Source organism: Gouania willdenowi, chromosome 2, assembly GCF_900634775.1.
Source record: "Gouania willdenowi chromosome 2, fGouWil2.1, whole genome shotgun sequence".
Taxonomy (NCBI): domain Eukaryota; kingdom Metazoa; phylum Chordata; class Actinopteri; order Blenniiformes; family Gobiesocidae; genus Gouania; species Gouania willdenowi.
The window spans coordinates 4,880,664-4,902,063 of record NC_041045.1 but is presented as its reverse complement, the minus strand read 5'-3'; the positions used below and the strand labels follow the sequence as shown (position 1 = coordinate 4,902,063).

The window sequence follows — 21,400 nt, the reverse complement described above, 5'->3', positions numbered from 1 at the left end:
CACACCAAGGTGGAAGCTTTTGTTTTGAAATTCCTTTCGAAAAAGACCTAGAAGCAGAGTAACAATAAACTGACTCTGGAGGACAAATGTACAAAAACCTTTATTGAGTGAACTCAATAAACCCTCAGACATCCAAATTAGAATAAACAGGTACAGTGTGTATGTGTGTGTGCGTGTGTGCGTCAGCGCTGGCGGTCCCACCTCCAGATGGAGGCGTCGTCACACACAGCGATGAGGATGCTGCTGTCTCTGCTGAAGCTCGTCTGACGTATGGCCGACGTGCACTTAGGCAGCGTCAGCGTGGAACACCTGCAGTGGAACATTATCGTATTATATTATATACGCGATTAATTGATTAGTGAGACCGACGCCAAGGCATTCACTGCACAGGAGCGTTAAGGGGCGGGGCTTCGTTATCCGGTCTTAACGAACCACTTAAAAATGCAAGAAAGTGGCTGTTATTGGTTGATAAGTTATCGTAGGAAAAGTTAAATGCTTAAATATACCATAAATGATTCATTATAGTATTATTAGTAATAATAAGAGATTAAAGAAAGGAGAGAGAAGGACTCACTTTGCTTTGTGAGGATCTTCCACCTCCAGATCCCAAACGTAGAGTTTCCCAACCTGGTTTCCCAAAGCCAACATCTGTAAAGGGACGGCATCAGTTATTAAAGGCACATTTCATTCATTTAATTCAAGTTTTTTTTATAAGGTTTACTAAAGAGTTTTTAAAAGGCTTAATAAAATAGGTTTTAGATGTTTAATTAAACAGTTTCACATGGTTATTAATTAAATGTTTATTTAAAGTCAACAAAAGGGGTTTTAAACATTTAACAGGTGCAATTAAAGGGATTTTAAAGGTTTAATAAAAAAGATTGTCAAATGTTTTATTAGATAGTTTTTAAAGGTTTTATTAAAGGTTTTTTTTTTAAAGTCGATGAAATGAGTTTTATAGGCTTGAATAAAGGACTTTAAAGGGGCTTTTAAATGTTTCATTAAAGGGTTTTCAAATGTTTCATTAGAAGGTTTGATCAAAAAACACTTTTTAAAGGCCTGATAAAGCCTAAAAAGATTTTTAAAAGTTTAATTAAAGGGTTTTAACAGGTTTAAGAAAAAGGCTTTCAAAAATTCAATTAAATTGTTTAATAAAACGATTAATAAGTGTTTCAATTAAGGGATTAAAAATGTATTTTAAAGTCCATTAATTCAATTTTTTTTTTTAAAGGCAAAGGCTTAAATAAAGGGTTTTCACATTTACAATTAAAGGGTTTTTAAAGGTTTTATTTAAGGAATTTTAAAGGTTTTCATAAAATAGTTAATATTTAAGGGTTTAGAAAGGTGTTAAAAATTTAATTAAAGGGTTTTCAAATGTATCATTAAAGGTTTTATTTAAGGAAAACATAAAACAGTTAATAAATGTTTTATTCAAGGGTTTAAAAACCTCAAAAAAAAAAAAAGGGGGGGGGGGGGGGGGGGGGTGAATAGTCAAATTAAAGGTTTCATTGAAAGTGTAACTAAGGGCTAATTAAGGGTCACCTTCTGCCAGAAGTCCATGGAGAAGCGCATGTACCAGATGTCACACTGGCTGTAGTCGAATCGTCCTAAGATGGTGACGTTGGACTCGTTGGGCTTTATGTGGTCGATGTCGTCCTCCATCTTTCCTGGTTTCCAGCACACAATGGCGTTTTCACACGACTGGGGGTTTTTAAAACACAGGAAGTGGGTTCACGTTTCTGATGTTTCATTGTGAAAAACGTGTGGGAAGGAGTGTGACCTTGGAGAGGATGAGATCTCCCAGCCATCGCACGCAGTCTACGTAGTTCCTGTGGATGTCTCGCGTGGAGAAGTCGGGGAAGTGGATCTTCTGGGAGACGAAGGGCCTGAGGAGAGAGGAGGGGTCAGAGGTCAGGGGTCACAGAGGAGGGACGAGGGCGGAGCCGGGTCTGACTCACCTGTTGGTCTTTGATGGGTTGTAGTCGTACGAGCCTCGGATGGCTTTCTGCATCCGCTCAGAGTCGATCCTCCACAGTTTGAGGGAGTGATCCATCCCACATGACATGATCTTGTCCCCCAGCAGGTCAAAGTCCTGTTGATCATCACATTTATCAGCCTCTACACCAGCACAAATACACTAACTTACTACAAAACCGCAAAAAAACAACACAAAAACATAAAAAAACACTTAAAAAAAATACACAACACGACCGAAAATATACACAAAAATATTCTAAACTCACAAAACGACAACAAAAATACCTAAAGTGACTCCAAAGACACAATAAAAGACTACAAAATAACCACAAAAATGAGCCACAAAGTCTTTAAAGAGGAGTTTGTATATTAAAGTTGATCTGCTTGTTGGTTGGTGTGTTATTCGTATCATTTATTTTATCGTACAGACAACTAACAGTTAATATGTTGATCGGACATCTGTCAGTATCCAATCACAGGCCGTTTCACTAGTGTGGGAGGAGCCACGTGTTTGTTGTCTACTAATAAAGAAACGTTGGTTATTGATGATAGTTTCTGATCTGTTCATTGTAACATAGTTCAATGAAAAATAGTGCTCCAGGACTAAATAAAGACCCATTATTATTCTATTGTGTGATTTTTAATCTATAATTAACTGTAAAAATATCAGGTAACAATCTTACAAATTATATACTATATATATATATACTGTACATTACTTTCAACCCATTCTAATGCAAAAAATGTGTGTAACTATGCAGTAATAGATGTTATTATAGTTTAGTTTTTTGTGTTTTCTGGAGGGAAGCCATCTAAATGAAATATTTTGTTTATTGTAATATAGTTTCTTATATTATTGCATTTGAAATTTGTTCGAAATAAAACAGTATAATCATAATTCATTTGACTCTCTTCTAGCAGCCCAGTCACTTATAAGCTTGTACAATATTATTTAATGTATAAGTGAGGTCAAGTTAAACATTTTATTTTTTTTTCATTTCACATTGTTTAGTTTATTTGGGAAATAACAGGTGTTTTTAGATACACATTTATCTGCTTTGATACTCACTGCACTCAGCACTTCGTCTCGGTGACCCTCCACTCCTCCAAATATGGCCACTAGTGTGTCAGTGTGAATGTTCCACAGTCTGAGGGCGTGGTCTGTGCACAGTCATCAAGACAGAGCAACGCTCGTATTTAAAAAAGACTTTAAGCGTTGATCACATGGTTTAGAGCAGATGACCTCAGATAAGCTGAACTCTTGTCCTCAGTTAAACCTCATTGTGCTGCTCACCTTTGCTGACGGACAGGAGCAGGTTGGGATCTCTGGGGTGGAACTTCAGCTCGTTTATGGCATTCCCGTGACCCACGTAATGCTGTTGAACACACACCAACACACACTCAGCAAAAACACATCATTTTGTCACGTCATCCTTACACAGTCACAGACAAAAGTGTTGGCACTACTGGAATATTTCCAGAAAACAAAACATTTCTCCCAGAAATTGTTGCAATAACACGTTTATTTCCTTTTTGTGCACGAAAAAACACAAAAAAAGCAGAAGAAAAAAGCCCAAATTTATATAATTTGCCAGGACTGAATTGTTGTCACCCTTTTAAAACTGTGGCTAAATCATTTTATTTCAAGCATGTGATGCTGGTTTGAACTCAGGTGTGATTTATATATTGCCATCACCCGTGACCTGCCACATGCTTGAAATACAATTATTCATCCATAGATTTAAAAGGGTGCCGTCCATTTTTTTCCCACTTTGTGTAAAATTATGTAAATTATGGTTTTTTATTCTACTTTTTTGTGGGTTTTTTCAGTGCACATAAAGGAAATAAACATGTGTATTTGCAACAATTTGTGGGAGAAATGCTGTAATTTCTGAAAAAATGCCAGTGATGCCAATACTTTCATCCATGACTGTATATTCAATATATCCAGTATAATGGCTATATAGATAATTATCAAGGGTGTAATGATTCATCCATTCGATCGATTAATCGATATATTTTCCTACGATCCAACTACATCGGTCTGTGCTCGGCATGTTGGCCTTCCTGATGACATTAATCGATTTAAAATCATGTGTCGAGTATTTAAAATGAGAGCAGAAAAGTTTACATCCTGTCAATTTAAACTGAAGTGTCGTTTTGACTTTATTCAAATAAAATGTGTATACATTTGCCATTAAATGTTGTTTACATGTTTATGTCCATCATTAATTTATAGACGATTCTATTACATGAAGCATCAGAAATCAATGAAACCTGACCTGCACTGTCCAGTATCCAGGGATTTATTTCACCCACACTGGTTGAATTATTTATTTGACTAAAAAGTTACTGAATCGATTACAAGTCACTCTGCAACAGCGAATTGTTACACCCCTAATAAATATGTATAGATGGGTCACCTGACTGTGATGGACTGCATTGCAGTGTGTTTTTGTTATTATTAATAGCTTGGTTACCTTAATGCACTGCATGGTGATGTGGTTGATGACTCGTATGATTCCTCGTGATCCTGCCACAGCCAGCAGAGGGTGGCTGGTGTTTGTGTCGTACGTCCACGCGCACGTGTAGAAGTTCTCCTCGGCCTTGGCGCACACACATCGAGTCAAAGGAGACGCAACAGGAAAAGGTCTCATGTTGGTGTCTAACACTGTCACATGTTCATTATCAGACAAAACACTGTTTTAATCTCAGATACGGAGACGCACGGCTAATTATAAATCTGAGTCTCACCAACAATACGTCAACTTAATTCTGCTCAACAACACTGACTTTAAGAGGCGTTTTTATTAAGATTTTCAGTTGAATTCACACTAAATTATGATTGGCCTCACATGGGCCGTAGTTAGCTTAGCTCTGATTTTGTTTATTTGAAGAAAAGGATACATCGGCGTCGACGTAGGACTGAAGGAGTCGAACTTCTCCCTGAGAGTGACACTCGTACAGCGTGACCTGTTGAATGAGAGCAGAGACCGAAAAAAAGATTATTTATGTTCGTCTTTAAACCACAAATGAATGAATCAACACCTTTTTTCACGTGCGATCAATCACATTATGTAGTAACAAAAAAAAACAGTTGTTCTAAAGTGCATGAAACTCATTGCGTTTCCCCGGGCTGCTCTGAAGGGCATCTGCTTTTCATGGCAATAGAGCTGTGCATCGCCATGAATCTGACGATAATCGTGCCATGAAATATCGCGATATATGGCCGAATCGATTTATTCTCACACCCTTAGTACGTAGAATACTGAACAGCATGTGACCCAAACTGGCCAAGTATTACATGTCACAACTATTTTCTATAGAATTGTTGAAAATCTCTTTCAAAATAAAAGTACACCATATTTACCTTTTTATACCCACAAATCGGTTTTTTTTTTCTTACACCCTACATGGCAATGTTAATATTATTTTTTGCCTTTTGACTTATGTAAGCAAAAATCTTGCGGCAATTGCAATATGACAGAATTTACCCCCAGATGCATGTTGTCTGTTTTGTTTTTGTGCATAATGACTCATTTGGTGTATTTTTGTTGTCTGTTTCTGTATTTTTTTAAAGTAATTCCAATTATTTTTTTTGTAATTGTTTGTAATTATGTGTGTTTACTTTAAGGGACACGCAGCATTAGACCCCTGAGCTGTCAGTTTCCTATGACTGCTTTTCACTGATCTGAACCACTTTAGATCAAACAAATGTTTTAATTTATCTGACCTAAACAGAGTTTGAAGCTCCTGGTTTAAAACCTGAGCTTGATAATTAAGATGTTATAGAGAAGATAAACTAAACGCGTATGGAACTCACTCTGTTACTGCCTACGGTGGCAAACACCAGCGGGTCGCCTTCCTTACTCTGCCAGTTGAACTGGACTCCAAAGAGCGGCTGCCCGTGGTCCTCCTATAGAGAAGAAGAAAAAGAAGGTCAGACGCTGTGGATTCATTCATCCCTTAATGTGAAAAAGTGATGAGTCACTCACCTTCAGGCTGTTCACACACTTAAAGGAATATCTGCACTTCTTGGACTTCCATTTTCCTTTGCCCCAGCTTTTGCGGCCTGGAGCGTTGGCCGTGTTTGTGGGCGTGTCCGGACGCTCAGCGTTGGTGCCGCTCTCCACACTCACCGCATCATCCTGTCAGAGGGGGGAAAAGCATCATGACGGCAATAAGGTTTAATAACAGGCGTGTCAAAACATGATATAAAACACAAGTGTCAAATTCAAGACACGGGGGCCAAAACCGGTCCTTAGAGCATCAAATTTGGCCTAAAAAATTATAATTTGTCCTGTTTCTCCAATTAGAGGTTTAAAATGTTAACACTGCTATTTCGTATAACTTTTTTTTCATAATAAAAGTATTACTATTTTTTTCTTCTTTTAATACATATACTGTTACCATGGTAACACACGACGTGTGGTAAAAAAATATATGCCAGCATAGCTTTTTTCTAGCATTAAATGAACATCAGTCAAAACTTTTGACCTAGTACTTCTGTTGCCATGCTAATGTATTTTAATATATATATATATATATATATATATATATATTAATCTGTTGACTTGGTTACTAAAGCAGTTTCACTTATCGACATGCTTTCGTGACGATGTGGTCCTTTGAGTTAATATATTATTGTTATTAATAATACATATATTTTAGTTGATATCTAAAACAAAAAAAGTCTGTTTTAAATCTGTTAAGTATTCAAATAAGGAAGCACAAGTATTTTATGTTAGAAATAATAGTCTACTCAAAAAGTAGCGTTTTAAAATCAACACTTTTTAAACTTAAATGACTCCTACATGATAAGCCTGCTTTACACGTCTTTATCTGCATTATTTACCCAAAACAATATATAAATCGGCCGCAGTTTTTGGACAAAGCTGCACGCCGCTAGCCCGGTTAGCTTTAGCACGAAGCTAACTCTCCATCACAACAGAAGCCGGACTCTGCTATAATGGACGTGACACAGTTGGGACCCGTACGTTTTCGTCTCCGGATAAGTCCGGGTTGCTGTTTTCGTCGCTGCTCAGCTTCTGCTTCTTAGCTGGGACTTCTTTTCCCGCCCGGGACGGAAAATCCGACATGTTTTTACTTTCCCTCATTTTACCGCCACGCCTTTTCTTTCGAGAATCACATCCGGGATTTTGCCGAAATGAATGATGGGAAATGTCGTTCTTGATGAATTTATGAAAACGAGCCATCTAGTGACAAAAACTTAATTAACTTCATTGAAAAATGACATAAGCTACACAAAAAAGCACTTTATTGATATTTGAGGCATCATATGTGCCTTTAATGTGTTTTTGAAGTCGATTTCATTCGAGGCGCCGTTTTTAATGCCCATTACACATTATTGTTTTTCCTCATTCACAAAATTGCAACAAATGAACATTAAATTAATGTAAGTACTTTTTAAACTCATCTTTACTATTAAAAAAGTATTTGTAAAATGTGTATTTTAAGTCATACATTTTAAAAAAGTAGTTAAGTTCAGTTGAGAAACAAAAATAATAAATTCATTATTAATCATTTTAAATTTATGAAATGAATAAATAAAACCATTTCTAGTCTTGACTAAAATGTGACACAAATACTGAACTTACGACATAATACTCAATAAGTAAAGATTGATATGTTTGTTGCTCAGTGAAATAATTTTTCAGTTCAACCTAAAACAAATTGGATAAGATAAAAAAATATCTCTGTTTTTTTGTGTCTGAACAGCTGCAGAAAATAGTGAAAATGAGACTAAATAAAATGTGTGAAAATAAAAACACAAACATTGATTCTGTACACAAAAATGTCTTTATAAAAACTACTGTACAATGATAATGTTACAGAGGAAATAAACACATTGATGTATAGATTTTACAGTATCATCTCTGCATCGCTCATGGCCTCCGACAGGCCTTCATCCTCTGCATCTTCCTCTTTACACTCATCCTCCTCATCCTCCTCTTCCTCATCCACCGCTCTCTTCATTCCTCTCTGCTTGGACAAAGCTTCAGCGTAACGGATGTTGTACACGTTGAAGTCACAGCTGAGGAAAATAAAGTCAGAGAGGAAAAATTACATCCCACACATTGTTATATACTAAATTCATGTTTGTATTTCATTTATGAATTGATTAAAAGTAATTCACTGCAAAAACAAGAAAATGCCAACAAGTTATCAAAAGAAAAACCATCAGGTGTCTTTTCTTGTGGCTGCATTGCTTGGATTGAAAATGAAAATAAGAATTAACTCTGGCCTTAATCTCTCATGATTAGACATTTATTTTAGTGCATTTTATGAATTCATAAATAAAAATGTAAATCTTTACTTACAGTTTGGAAAGGTCGTCCGAGTGTCTTTGGATGCTTTTCTGCAGCGCCTGCAGCGTCGGCAGTAACACACCTGACCTGCAACACAATAGAACAAATACAGTCAGACAAAACTACAACAAAAAAAACAAATACAGTCAGACAAAAACAACAACAAATACAGTCTGACAAAAACAACAACAAATACAGTCTGACAAAAACAACAAAACAAATACAGACAAAACAACAACAAACAAATACAGTCAGACAAAACAAACAAACAAATACAGTCAGACAAAACAACAAAAAAATACAGTCTGACAAAAACAACAACAAACAAATACAGTCCAATAAGAAAAATAAAGTACCAACGCTTTCAAGATTAAACTAGTATAATTAAAACTGTTGTAAAATCTCATGCAATCCAATACGAGTGAATAACATTCCCTCTTTGATCTTGTAGTTGTTATTAAAAAGTAAATAACATTTTTTAACATTAGATTAAATAAATAAAACCAATCATTTTAATAGAATAAAAACTTTGAATGTATTCTAAAGTGACGTGTGCATTGATTATTTTGTTATTTACCTTGGTTTTTTTTTTTTATCTCGTCTTACATAATTGATAATAGATGATGATTTTATGTTAAAATGTGTCTCACCTGTTCTTCAGCTTCTGCGTGTGCAGCATCAGCAGCTTCTCCGTCCACGTCATGTAGAATTGAAGGTGACCCGACTTCTCCAAACAGGAGGAGACAAAGTAGAGCAGCTTCTCCACGTAGATGTCAGGAAGTGAAGCGCACACCACCGCGACTGAACACAGGAAGACGACATCACATAATAATAATAATGCAATAATAGAATTTAACTTAAATCATCATCTGATAAAAATGATATTGATAATGTGGTTGATACAAAATAAATAAATAAATACATTTAATTATCATTAATTGTAATATAAATACACAGAGGAACTAAAGCTGAGCTCACTCTGCTGGTGTGGCACCGTCTCCAGCACTTCCTGTTTCAGGGCCGCCTCGTTGAGCCTGAAGGCCAGCACGATGGCCGACGCCCACTCCTGGAGGCGCAGCTGTGAGCGCACGCTGGAGGGCGTGACGTCCAGGTCAAGGTCGTACGGGTCGAAGACCAGCGAGCCATCCAGGGAGTAAATCAGCAAACCTTCAGTGGAGGTCGCTGCAAAGCTACGGCCTGAGGGAAGGAGGGGGGTGGGGCTTCATCATCATCATCATCATCACTTTTGTCATCATTACCATCACCTACCGGTTGGAGAGAACCTCAGTGAGCTGACTCTGATCTCAGGTTTAAAGTGGCGAGAGCTCATGTCACCTTAAACACAGACAGAGAAACAATGTTAGGATGGAATAAGTCTGCTGTTACTATGGTAACCAATGGATTTTTTTAATTCTCATTAAGGTTGTGCAATTAATCGAAATTTGATTACAATCTTCATTATCACACCCAACGATCATAAACATAGCATAATTGGGAAAAAATGGATTATCTAAAAAAAATTAAAGAAATTTTATTTGCTAAATAAAACAAACGTCCTCGATTTAGGATGTCTACAATAACTAAAGCTTGACACACACGAGAAAAAACTATTATTAATACTATCATTGAGTTGTTTGCGTGCCAACTCCTATGCCCCGCCCCTCTCAAAGCTAAAGCTAAAGGAAACTTGTCGCTTGGCAGGAGCAAAAACAGCAAAAACACTTGCTAAACAAACAAGACAAGTCAAATCCTCTGATATGGGAACATTTTGGGTTTGATGATGTAGACCTATAGGGCAAAGACACATCACGTGCAACAAGTGTTTTGTTTTGTGCCAAAGGGAACAAACTTGATATTAGTGTTTCATGGATTTTATGTATGTTCAAATAATATATTTTACATTGTTTTGTACAAAAAAATAAATAACTTTTTGGTTGACAAATAATCCTGATTTCAATTACGACTAAATTAATTAATTATTTTTTCTATAAACGAGCAGCCCTAATTCTTGTTACTATTATCCAATTTTCGAAAGTGGAAATGATTCGGGTTTCCACCTTTTCGAACTCCGGGCAGACTGATGTCCACCCCGTCTTCGTCTCCGGCGCCTTCGTCCACCAGAGCCAGACTTCCAAACTCCGTCATCTTCCTCCGGTCCAGGAACTCCTGCAGCGAAGATTTTAAGAAGCGATTTTAAAAAGCAACTGTGAGGGCGAACGCGGCGTTCAGTGACGGCGCTAACAAAGTCTGACCTCCATGGCGTCAAACGACAAGTTACAAGAGATCTCGAACTTCTTCATCAGCATCTGCTCCTTGGCGCTGTAGATGCAGACGAACTTGGACTGACCTCCTGCCAGAATGGACTCCCCGTCAGCAGAGTAGCACAGCGACAGGAAAGACCTGTGATATATAGAGTCTCATTTCATCCTTTTATTGGTGCAGATACTCGTTTAAAACTGATCCTCCACTTTCCTTTTTACAAATGTGGTCTAAAACAGGGGTTCTCAACTGGTCTCACCCTAGGACCCACATTTTGCCACAGTCATTAAATCGCGACCCACTTTTTTTGAGAATTCAACCAAATTTAGTTTTTCAATAATAGCTGTTGAAACACATCTTTTTAAAAACATAAATCTATGTATTTTCCTGTGCAACATGCATTTCACAGCATGTCTGTCGAAAGAAAAGTTTCTTTCAAAATAAAAGACAAGTCCAACATGGGAGACATTAAGTAGGCTATTTATTTATTTTTGACCAGCTGTCCGCGACCCACCTAGTACAGGTCTGCGACCCACTTTTGGGTCCCGACCCACCAGTTGAGAAACACTGGTCCAAAACCTTTGAGATCTTAGCCTAACAAAATACATTATTTTCCATATATTTTGTATTTATATTTTAATAAGAACATTTCAAAGGCTTTAGGCCACATTTGATCCCTTTAACAACAGATTGTGTCAATAGATCACTCATGATCATCATTCTCTCACAATATTCCACTATCTATTGGTGTTTTTTTGTTGGTGTTGTTCGATGCTATTCTGTATATTTTTCGTGTTCATCCCAAGCAAAAAAAATATCTAATTAAAAAAATCAAAATAAGAAATTAGTGATGCTCTGATAACTGATATTTCTGAACTTCACCAATTTCACAATTAAAGAAATGAATGAATAAACCTATTTCACCGAAATCTAATACAGTTCAAATATGGGAAAAAATGATAGTTTTTGCTATAGAATGGAAAATGGTATCGTTATCAGATCAGCAGAAAAAAAAAATGTGTTCTTGCAATGGTTGGCAAGCAAATGTCCTGAGGTTATTATTCATGCATATTAAAATGTGCATGTGGTTATTTTTTAAAAAAGACATGTGTATTTTTCTATGGTTGTGTGTATTATTGTTGTGGGTTTTGTTATTGTTAGGGCATTTTTCTGTGATTATGTGTATTTTTGTGTGTGTTAATGAAGTCACTTGCTATGAATATGTAGTTTTTTGTTGTTATTTTGTGTGTTTTTCTGTTGTTTTAATATTTTGTTTCGTCAAGCATCAAAATAACTTCTTAAATTACAATTATTGGGATTTAAATTTGGGGGCCGCACAAAGTCAGAACCGCATGTGGCCCCCGGGCCGCTGATTGCCTAAGTCTTCTCTAGATGAAGGGATGAAAAAATGCTCTCACTCACTTTCCCTTGGCCGACTGTTTGGCGGTGATCTTGTCCGTCTCTTTGCGTCCCGTTTCCAGATCATGGCGTCCGGAAACTGATCCGGTCTGCGCCGCCGTTTGAGGATTCCAGAAGGAAATCTCGCCGTTTAAGGTCGCAACGGCCAACTCCTGACCGTCAGGACGGAACGCCACAACCAGACCTGAGAAGGAAATCCCACATAATTATACACAGGAAATGTCTGCTTTTAATATGGTGCTCTTATTTTGAGGGACATATTATAGGGACATATATTGGTAACTTTTCCGCCAATTGCTTTTGCATTTACTGATAAACATTGATTATTTTGCTGAAATCTTGTTTAAAAAAAAAGACTAATTTTGGTTCGAACGGTGTATCAGTTCATCTGGTCATCATTATAAATGGTGAAAAGCTTTACTGCTGTCACTCATTCTGAACTGTTTGTTCAGTAACGCAACAATAAAAGCAAACATCAGCTGACAGATGTGCTTTCAGTCATCGTTTTTTACGACGTGTTGTGACGATTTGTCACGAGATAACACAACCACCAGTCAAAATGTAACACCAACTGGTACGAGCGCTCAACCCGATGAAGGTTCAACATTTTTCCACTTTAATCTGTTAAATAAATACATTTTTAAACATTTATTATTAACTTCTGGTACATTGAGGTCACTTTAAAGATATTTTAAAATGTGATAATGAGTAATTTCCTCAAGCAAAACGTCTATTATTACATTTCAAACACCTAAATTGTATTAAATAATTTGAAGAGAACAAAGAAAATTTGATATTTTGTGACAATTACAGAAACAAAGGAATGTAATCAATAAAAAGACTTCACAGGAAGTGTAAATCTGGTGTTTGTGTTCCCGTCGTTACCATCAGCCGTCAGAGGGAGCGTCTCTTTGACCTTCCAGCTGTCCTTCATGTCCCACAAACGGACCGTTCGGTCCCAGGATGAACTGGCCAGGACCGACTGAACCGGGCTGAAGCTCAAGCAGCTCACCGGACCTTCATGACCTCCGAGGATCTGCTCAGTCACAGAGAAAAGGGGTTAGTGTCCCTGATCCTCAGAGGAACCTCAGATGAGAGGAACATTACACAAATATCAGAGGAAACTCCCAGGAACCTTAGAGCAAGGGTTCTTATTTGGGGTCGCGAGACACTGGGAGGGGGGGGCCGTCAGATGCCTTCAAGAAACTAAGAATATTATCTGGACAATTTGAGCCCATTTTTGCTTATTTTTACCATTTTTCTGCAACTACACCAAACTTGCCATATTTTAACCTATTTTTATCACTTTTTCTTGCCATATTTTTGATGCTTTTATTGCCATTTTGCTACATTACTCCCATTTCTGCCACATCGCCATCAAATTCTGAACTTTTTTTTCCACTTTCATGACATTTTCAGCACCTATAAACCCTTTCCACCACTTTACCCACCTAATGTTACATATGTTGACCCATTATTGTCACTTTTAACCTCTTTTCACCATATTTCATGTTTATTTTTTGCAAATTTAACCCGATTCATGATTTGTCGTGACCGTTATTTGCCAGTTTAAACTAATTGTTCTTACTTTTTAAATGACATTACCCCAACCAGAACGAAAGACCTAAACGGACCTCCAGAGGAACCTCAGAGAATCTTTGTAAAAATTCAAAAGGAATCAATGAAACCACCTAAGAGGAACCTCAGAGATCTTTGCTTAAATTCCTCAAGTCTAAGAATCCTCCTAAGACACTCAGAGGAACATTGCTTACCACCAGAGGAATCCTCAGAGAAAATGAAGGTCTTACCTCCAGCAGGCGGCCGGTCTGCATGGACCACAGGAAGATCTCAAAGGAGTCCTGAGCTCCGGCGCTCACCAGCTCTCCACTGACATCTATCGCCAGGGAGGAGAACTGCGCCGGCCGAGGGGAGGTGAAGGTCCGGAAGTTTCTATATCTGCAAAGAGGATTAAAAAAAGGTCACATCGATTCTCCATCCATGTTTGAGGCCTTCAAGGCAGATTAACTCAACAAAGCTTTAGAAAATAACATGAACCGTTATCGATAGCTATGTTGAAGAAGTACTTTGTGTGAATACAGTAAAAAGTGTAATAAAAGAAGTTGAGAGAATAAAAGGTTTGGGGTTTCTTTTCGAGTAAAATCGAGTTGATCTTCTCGTAGGGAACCAGTCCTTTACCACTGTGTCAAGTGCAGAAACAAAGAAGAACTTGACATTGCCAAGGAGGAAAATATTCCCTTTTACTCTGAAAGATCTGCTTTTATTTTTAAACTAAAAAACACATCTTTGAAAACAAACAACTTTACCATCTACAAAGTTACAATAATATAAAAGCCTCAACATGCATTGAGACAGTACTTTGATTATCATGGTGCTCACCTGTGCAGGTCGAAGGCTCGAACAGTTCCGTCCAATGACGCGCTGACGATGACGAAGCCGCTGGCGTTGAAGACCACGCAGGTCACGCTGCTGCTGTGCTCGGTGAAGGTGACGAAGCAGAGGCCACTGTTGGAGTTCCACACTTTCACCTGCAGACAGGAAGAGCTTAGAGCTGATGCTCCTCTGTTTTTTTTTTACTAATGTGGCCTAAAACCTTTGAAGTTTACTTATCAAAAGATCTACGTGTAACAAAACACATTATTTTGCACCGTACTCCTTTTATTGACTTGGGACGACAGTTCCAACTCTGAAGTTTTCTAGTAGACAATGAAGCAAAGAAGAAGAGCTCTCCAAAGATACCCTTAATCTCCTTAAACAGTGCGCTGACACACTTTGGTGGCTAAAGTTAGCGTGTAAACCACAGACTGTTGATGGACTCCCACCCAAAAGGACTTCTATAGGGTTTGTGTGTCTTTCAACAGTCCGTGATTTACTCGCTAACTTCAGCCACCAGAGCGTGTCAGCACACTATTTAAGGGAGACTACAGATCCCTTAGGAAAGCTCTTCTTCTCTGCTTCATTGTCTACAAAGAAAGCATAAAAATAGAACTGTCGCCCCCTGCTGTCACAGATCTTTTCAGTTCACCTCTGTTTGTATCCTCTCGACATCTTTAACTTTTCTAAGCAATGTTTTTCAACCTTGGGGTCGTGACCACATGTGGGGCCTGGAATTAAAATGGGTTCGCCTGAAATGTCATGTAATTGCTGATTAAAATGAGATTGTAGTTTAAAAAAAAGTAATAGTTATTATTTATTTATTATTCTTTACCGTACACAATCTCACACAAAAATTACACAAAAACTATTCCATACTTTCACTATCTCAAAATATTTAAGCTGGCACATCTCGTCAATTTGTGCACTAATCCACGCTACTCTGTATATGAAACAGTATAACAAACATGATCAAAAATGTATATCAAGAGAAAAAATGTCTTTGGTGTCGCCAGAAATGTGTGATAATAAAATGGGGTCACGAACTGTAAAAGGGTGGGAACCACTGATTTAGAATCAGAATCCAAATTTGAAAAAACTTTATTTATCCAAGTGGGGTTATTAGAGCAACAAAAAGCAGCACAAGTTGGCATTTTGATAGAAAAAGCTGTTAAATGATCTAAAAATCAGGCTGAATGCTTCGCTCCAATAGAAAACAATGGGATGTTTACAGGCAGTGGGGCCGTGTGATGTCATCAATCATGTGATTTCAAGATGGAGGAACACAGGTTCTAAAACGGTAAAGTAGTCCCATTTTTAAGACTTAACAAAACAAATATGGTGCAAAATAAAAATTTCAAAGATTTTAGGCCTGATCCTGGTAGGGACGTAGGCGAGGTCACATGGTGGTGGGGGGGGGCTCACCTTGCCGTCGTCGCCCCCGGTGGCAATGTGCTGTCCGTCGGGCGAGTATGCGAGCGCTGCCATGTTGTTGAAGTGTCCCTGCTGTTTGAAGACGTACGACTCGCTCTGCCATTCCCAAACCAGCAGCTGACCAAGACCTGGGGGTAGGGGCGGGGTTTAAGACCATACGGTACACGCCTCCACTAGGCTCTGCACCAATCACAGAGCGGCTCTTACCTGAGCAGCCAAAGCCGATCCAATCACCGGAGCTGTTGATGGCGATGGAGGAGATCCGCTGATCGGAGATGCTTCAGGATAAACGCACGCGTTAAAAACTGACTTAAAATATATTTTAAAATAAATCAAATTAATCAAAGAAAATCTACTATATATTAATGTATTATTTCATAAATTCATCAAATATTTAAATGTATACTGTCGTAACTAAAACACATGTATAAAGAAAGAAGCAATAATTAAATATACATAATAAAACTAAATTATAAATATATAACTTTCTTCAAGTATAATGGATAGAATAAAAGTGACATGAAATAAAAATGAGAAAAGATCGGTTTTGTTTTCTTCCCACAAAGGTAAAGATTATTGCGAATATACTAAATGAAAATCTTAATTAAAAGTAAGGCCCCTTTAAAAACATTTTCAGAAATTCAAATACAAAAAAAAAAAAAAAATCCTGTCTCTTACACAATTTTAAAAATTCATTTAATGAAAAAAAAAATACAATCTAAATGAGTGGATGAGGTATAAATAATAGGATTAAAATAATAAGAGTAATACCTGAGCGAATGAATGGAGTTGAACTTTGCTATAATAAATTATATATATATATATATATATATAAATTCCCCCCATTTTTTCATTATTTTTTTAATTAAATTTTATTCTTTTTTCCCCCCGGGTATTACTCTGGTATAATTATTATTATTAATAATATTAATAATAATAATAATAATACCTGAGTGAGTGGATGAGGTTAAACTATGGTATAATAATAATAATAATAAGAATAATAATAATAATTATAATAATAATAATACCTGAGTGAGTGGATGAGGTTAAACTCTGGTATAATAATAATAATAATAATAATAATAATAATAATAATAACTGAGTGAGTGGATGAGGTTGAACTATGGTATAATAATAATAATAATAATAATAATAATAATAATAATAATAATAATAATAATAATACCTGAGTGAGTGGATGAGGTTAAACTCTGGTATAATAATAATAATAATAATAATAATAATAATAATAATAATAATAATAATACCTGAGTGAGTGGATGAGGTTAAACTCTGGCAGTTCGTGCAGTAGAAAAACTCCAGAGGAGAAACCAGTCACTAAAAGGTTTGTGTGTTTGTGAAAAGCGGCTGCGGTCAGGTTGTTAAAATCTCCTTCTTTGTTGAAGAAATGCCTGTGAGAAGGAAGTGAAAACAAAATGCACTGAATATTATGAACGTTATATTTAATAAATAAACCATCAGAAAAGTCAGAAAAGTGTCCAATTCTGACACAGAGGAAAGAAAAGCTCTCACTTGCTCCTCTGTTTGTATCGAGCGTTCTTGCTTTTCTTCTTCTCTCTGGGAGTTTCTGCCTTTCCTCTGATCACCTCCCCCTCCTTCTCTTCATCATCATCATCTTCCTCCTCATCATCACTCTGAGGCTTCTGGCTTTGGCTCTTCAGCTTCAGTCCTTCAGGCTCAGTGTCACACTCCCACACACACAGAGCGCCGTCCTGACTCACCGTGTACAGCTACACACACACACACACGATGTTTGTTACTATAGTTCTTCCTCTTTGTCTTTGGTGCTAACGGCTGCTAACTGCACAAAGCGACCGCTCTGTAACGCTGACTTACATCCAGACTGTCTCTGTGGAAGAAGCAGCCAATCACAGCGTCCTTGTGTCCTCCCAGTGAATAGTAGATCAGGTTCTCCCAACGCTCGGCGCCAAAAACCCACGTGGATGTGTCTCTGCTGCCCACAGCGAAGCACCTGATTGGACAAAGCAGCAGCAGCAGCACAGGTCATTTCAAACTGTAAGATCATTTAAAATCATTTAAATATCACATTGTAGCTTATTAAAGCTCATTTCAAGTTTTTTTAAGCTTAAGTTTAAGCATTTTAAAAACATATTTAATAATTTTAAACTTGATTAAAGCAATCTAAAGCTAATTTTACATATTTCTAAGCTAATTTTGAATAATTTTAAGCACATTTAAAAATAATCTAAAACTAATTTTAAAATAAATTTCATTTTAAGCTCATTTCAAAATCATTTCAAAACATTTCAAGTCCATTTAAAATAACTTTAAGCTCATTTAAAAACATTTGAAGCTCATTTTAAGTCTTTTCCTGCTCAAATGTAATCATTTTAAGATCGTTTTTAATAATTTCAAGCTCATTTAAAGCAATTTAAAGCTCATTATGAATATTTCTAAACTCAAATATTTCCACGCTAATTTTAAATTCATTTTTAAATGAATTTAATTACATTTTAAGCAAATTCCAAATTCTTTATGCTCATTTTAAATCATTTTAAGCACATTAAAATAATGTGAAACTCATTTAAGTTATAGCTCATTTTAAAACATTTAAAGCACATTTGAAGTCTTCATTTTAAGATCATTTTTAATCACTTTAAGAAATTTAAAGCTCATTTTAAATATTTCTAAGCTAATTTTAAGTCAATTTAAATTCATTTTTAAATTAATTTAGGTTCATTTTAAGCTTATTCAAAATGATATATGCTCATTTCAAATAAGTATGTTTTAAATCATTTAAATTCAGGTTGTTTTGAATCATGTTAAGCTCCATTATATCATTTTAAGTTCCCTTTGAACTACGTTAAACTAATTTAAAACTTACCGGGAGTCGTCAGTCCAGTCGATGCAGGTGGTCTCGTCGTAGGGGCCGTAATAGGTTTTATCCAACACGAAGGCGTTGAACTCACGTCTGCGTCCAGGAGCGTGATACATCAGAGCCACGTTTTCCTTAGTGACGACAAACTTCCTGTTAGAAACAGAATAAACAAGATGAATTATCAATAATATTAAAACTATTATTATACTGAATTATTACATAATCCACTTCCTGAAAATTGTATTACTATTAATAATTTAAACAAAATCAAGTAGAAATTAAGTGTTTTTTTTATTGTAATACAAAAAAACACATTTATTTTAGAAAGTTTACATAAAATCTGAAAAAGCATGAAAATAACAATAGTAAACAATTTTTTTGTTTAAGTTTATTTATTGTTTTCATTGATTTAGTCATATACCAACATTTCAAATATTGTTATGCGATTGATTTAGATTAATTAATTACAAAGTCTCTAATTAATCGAGTCCCACCACTAATATATTAATTAAAAATAAGATAATTAATAAATGCTGACCTTCCATCAGGAGAGAAACTGACACTGCTCACTGGTTTGTGAAAATGAAAGTGATGAAGAACAGCTCGAGTTACCAAACTGATGAGGAGGGCAGCTCCATCTGCAGCACAAAACACACACCGTCACACACACACACACACACACATCTACACACAGATGCACACACACACACCTTGGTCCACCACTACAGCCAGCCTCCCATCAGCAGACAGACCCACACAGCTGATGTTCTTGCTGGTTGAAATGGGAAACGTCTCTGAGGAGTTACTGAAGCACAGAAAGAGAAGCATGTGGGTTAAAATAACCACAAAAAGTTGGGGTGTCGTCTATCCGATATTGATATCGCTCCGATATCAGCCAGAAAACGAATATATCAAATTTTCTAACATCTCCAATATAATATATATTGGATATTGGGTCTGTTTTTTATTAGATAAATCAAGCCTTTTCTAACATTCCACACTACAAAATAAGTAATAAAAGTGTGAATGATTCACGCTGATATCGTATCGGATCATTATAACACGCAAGGATGCAATATCGGTATCGTATCGGAAGTGAGAAAGTTGTATCGGGACATCCCAAACAAAAAGCTTTCTTAAACTACAAATCACTATTAATTAAATTAAAAATTTTCATTTTAGAGTTTACATGGCCACTATTTTCAACTAAACATAATAAATGGTAATAAACAAGAGACAATAACAATAATAAATAACGATGACGCTTTAATTTATGTGGAACGTCAACACCAAAAACAGAACCAAATTGCTGTTAAAAATGAATATTTTTTAATGGACTTTGGTGTGTGTAGATATATATACACACATATATATATTTAAATAACATACATTTCTTTTTCCACCCAGTATTTGTTCTGTTTTGTGTGTCAATGGTCCCCGTTCACTAGCTTTTTTTTTTTTTTTTACTTAAACTGGTCTTTATTAAGCAGGAGTTCACAACAAATGTTTGTAAAAAATGTAAACAAACTAAATAGGAAGATTAATAATCATTATTGAGATGAATTTAAGATCGTGCACTGACTTCTTCAGGTCAAAGACGGACACTCTGTTTCCCACAGGACTGATCACAGCGTTCCCATCTTTGGAAAAGTTCAAGTTTCCTTGACGGTAAACGGCTCCCAGCAGGTTGGAAAACTACAAAAACAAAACACACACATGCAGATAGATTAACATTAGAATCACAGCTGAACTATTAATATACTGAATACAAAGCGTAGTTAGCAGTTATTAAAGCTGCCAACACAGAGTGAAATCCTGGTGCAATTAATTATATTACACACAAAAAAATAAATCAGAATTTAAAGTTTTGAATAAAGAGAATAAATATTAATAATATTTATTGTAAAAATGACTATTTTAAAGACGTGTTATAATAATCTTTTACTTACAAATGTGGTTGACACTTCAGTTACTAATTTTTTTTTAATGGTGTAAATCCAAACAAAATTCCATTTAAAATTTTAAACGTTAAATACCAACAGGTATATAAATAATAACTAAATTCAATTGTACATTTTGTTTCGTTTTTTTAATTTTTTTTATCCATAAGTCAAGTTAATTAGTGACTAAAACTGCTAAGCCTGAATATTTATATATGATTTTTTTTTAATTATTATTATTTTTTAATTAAGTGTGGTGGATTTAATAACAATGAACAATAACAGAATGTTCTTAAAATATCGAGTAAATATAAATGTAACAACGTTATCGCCAAACGTCAATTTAAATTTAAGAAAAAAGGAAGTGAAAATAAAAATGTTCATATCTGTTAACAACCAGAAAACACATTTAAATGACAATTTTCCGAGTCTATTACAAAATGTATAAATTGTCAATAAGCCAAAATACAAACAGTGAAAATAAATCGAAACTATAAGCTCATGGATGTGTTTAACATCCACGGACTCTGGTCTCCGACTTCTCTAAAAACTAGAAAAATAGCAATGTTTCACAAAGTTACGACCAGTTAGAACTTACCCGATAAGCGAACTTCATTTTAATTGTTTGGCTTTACAGTTTTTGCATCTAATTTCTTGTAATGAATCAAATGAAGATAAAAAACGACGCAGCCGCCGAGTCTCCTTCCTACACGTGCCTGCTTCGCTGTGTTGACAGTTACAAGCTAAACATCCTGCTGGACCTGAGAGAACAGCGCCCTGCGGTGGCCAGG

General features: G+C 36.0%; 2 protein-coding genes across 2 annotated transcripts; both read right to left on the bottom strand.

Annotated features, from left to right (window-relative positions):
• Positions 1–81: 81 nt before the first annotated feature.
• eed (embryonic ectoderm development) lies at positions 82–7,111 on the bottom strand. Its single transcript, XM_028467967.1, has 12 exons — positions 6,972–7,111; positions 5,970–6,122; positions 5,798–5,890; positions 4,882–4,947; positions 4,455–4,580; positions 3,269–3,350; positions 3,044–3,135; positions 1,956–2,089; positions 1,778–1,883; positions 1,540–1,698; positions 575–648; positions 82–309 (listed from the first exon to the last, which is right to left on the bottom strand). Exons 1-12 carry the CDS (start codon positions 7,089–7,091, stop codon positions 183–185), a joined length of 1,332 nt encoding a protein of 443 aa, XP_028323768.1. The 5' UTR covers positions 7,092–7,111; the 3' UTR covers positions 82–182.
• Positions 7,112–7,775: 664 nt separating this feature from the next.
• On the bottom strand, positions 7,776–21,352 carry pwp2h (PWP2 small subunit processome component). The gene is made up of 21 exons (XM_028467239.1): positions 21,208–21,352; positions 20,252–20,364; positions 19,380–19,474; positions 19,208–19,307; positions 18,676–18,819; positions 17,667–17,802; positions 17,343–17,560; positions 17,078–17,221; positions 16,014–16,084; positions 15,798–15,934; positions 14,379–14,527; positions 13,790–13,937; positions 12,867–13,017; positions 11,985–12,165; positions 10,556–10,703; positions 10,361–10,469; positions 9,573–9,638; positions 9,282–9,500; positions 8,954–9,104; positions 8,316–8,390; positions 7,776–8,029 (listed from the first exon to the last, which is right to left on the bottom strand). Exons 1-21 carry the CDS (start codon positions 21,223–21,225, stop codon positions 7,858–7,860), a joined length of 2,745 nt encoding a protein of 914 aa, XP_028323040.1. The 5' UTR covers positions 21,226–21,352; the 3' UTR covers positions 7,776–7,857.
• Positions 21,353–21,400: the final 48 nt, after the last annotated feature.

Coding starts and splice junctions, on each gene's coding strand:
- eed (XM_028467967.1), bottom strand. CDS start 7,091: ATGAGGGAAAGTAAAAACATGTCGGATTTTCCGTCCCGGGCGGGAAAA. Junction 6,123..6,971: donor ACTTATCCGGAGACGAAAAC/GTACGGGTCCCA, acceptor CCCCTCTGACAG/GATGATGCGGTGAGTGTGGA. Junction 310..574: donor GAAGATCCTCACAAAGCAAA/GTGAGTCCTTCT, acceptor GTTCCACTGCAG/GTGTTCCACGCTGACGCTGC.
- pwp2h (XM_028467239.1), bottom strand. Junction 19,308..19,379: donor GGCTGTAGTGGTGGACCAAG/GTGTGTGTGTGT, acceptor TTTGTGCTGCAG/ATGGAGCTGCCCTCCTCATC. Junction 17,222..17,342: donor CGATACAAACAGAGGAGCAA/GTGAGAGCTTTT, acceptor TCCTTCTCACAG/GCATTTCTTCAACAAAGAAG.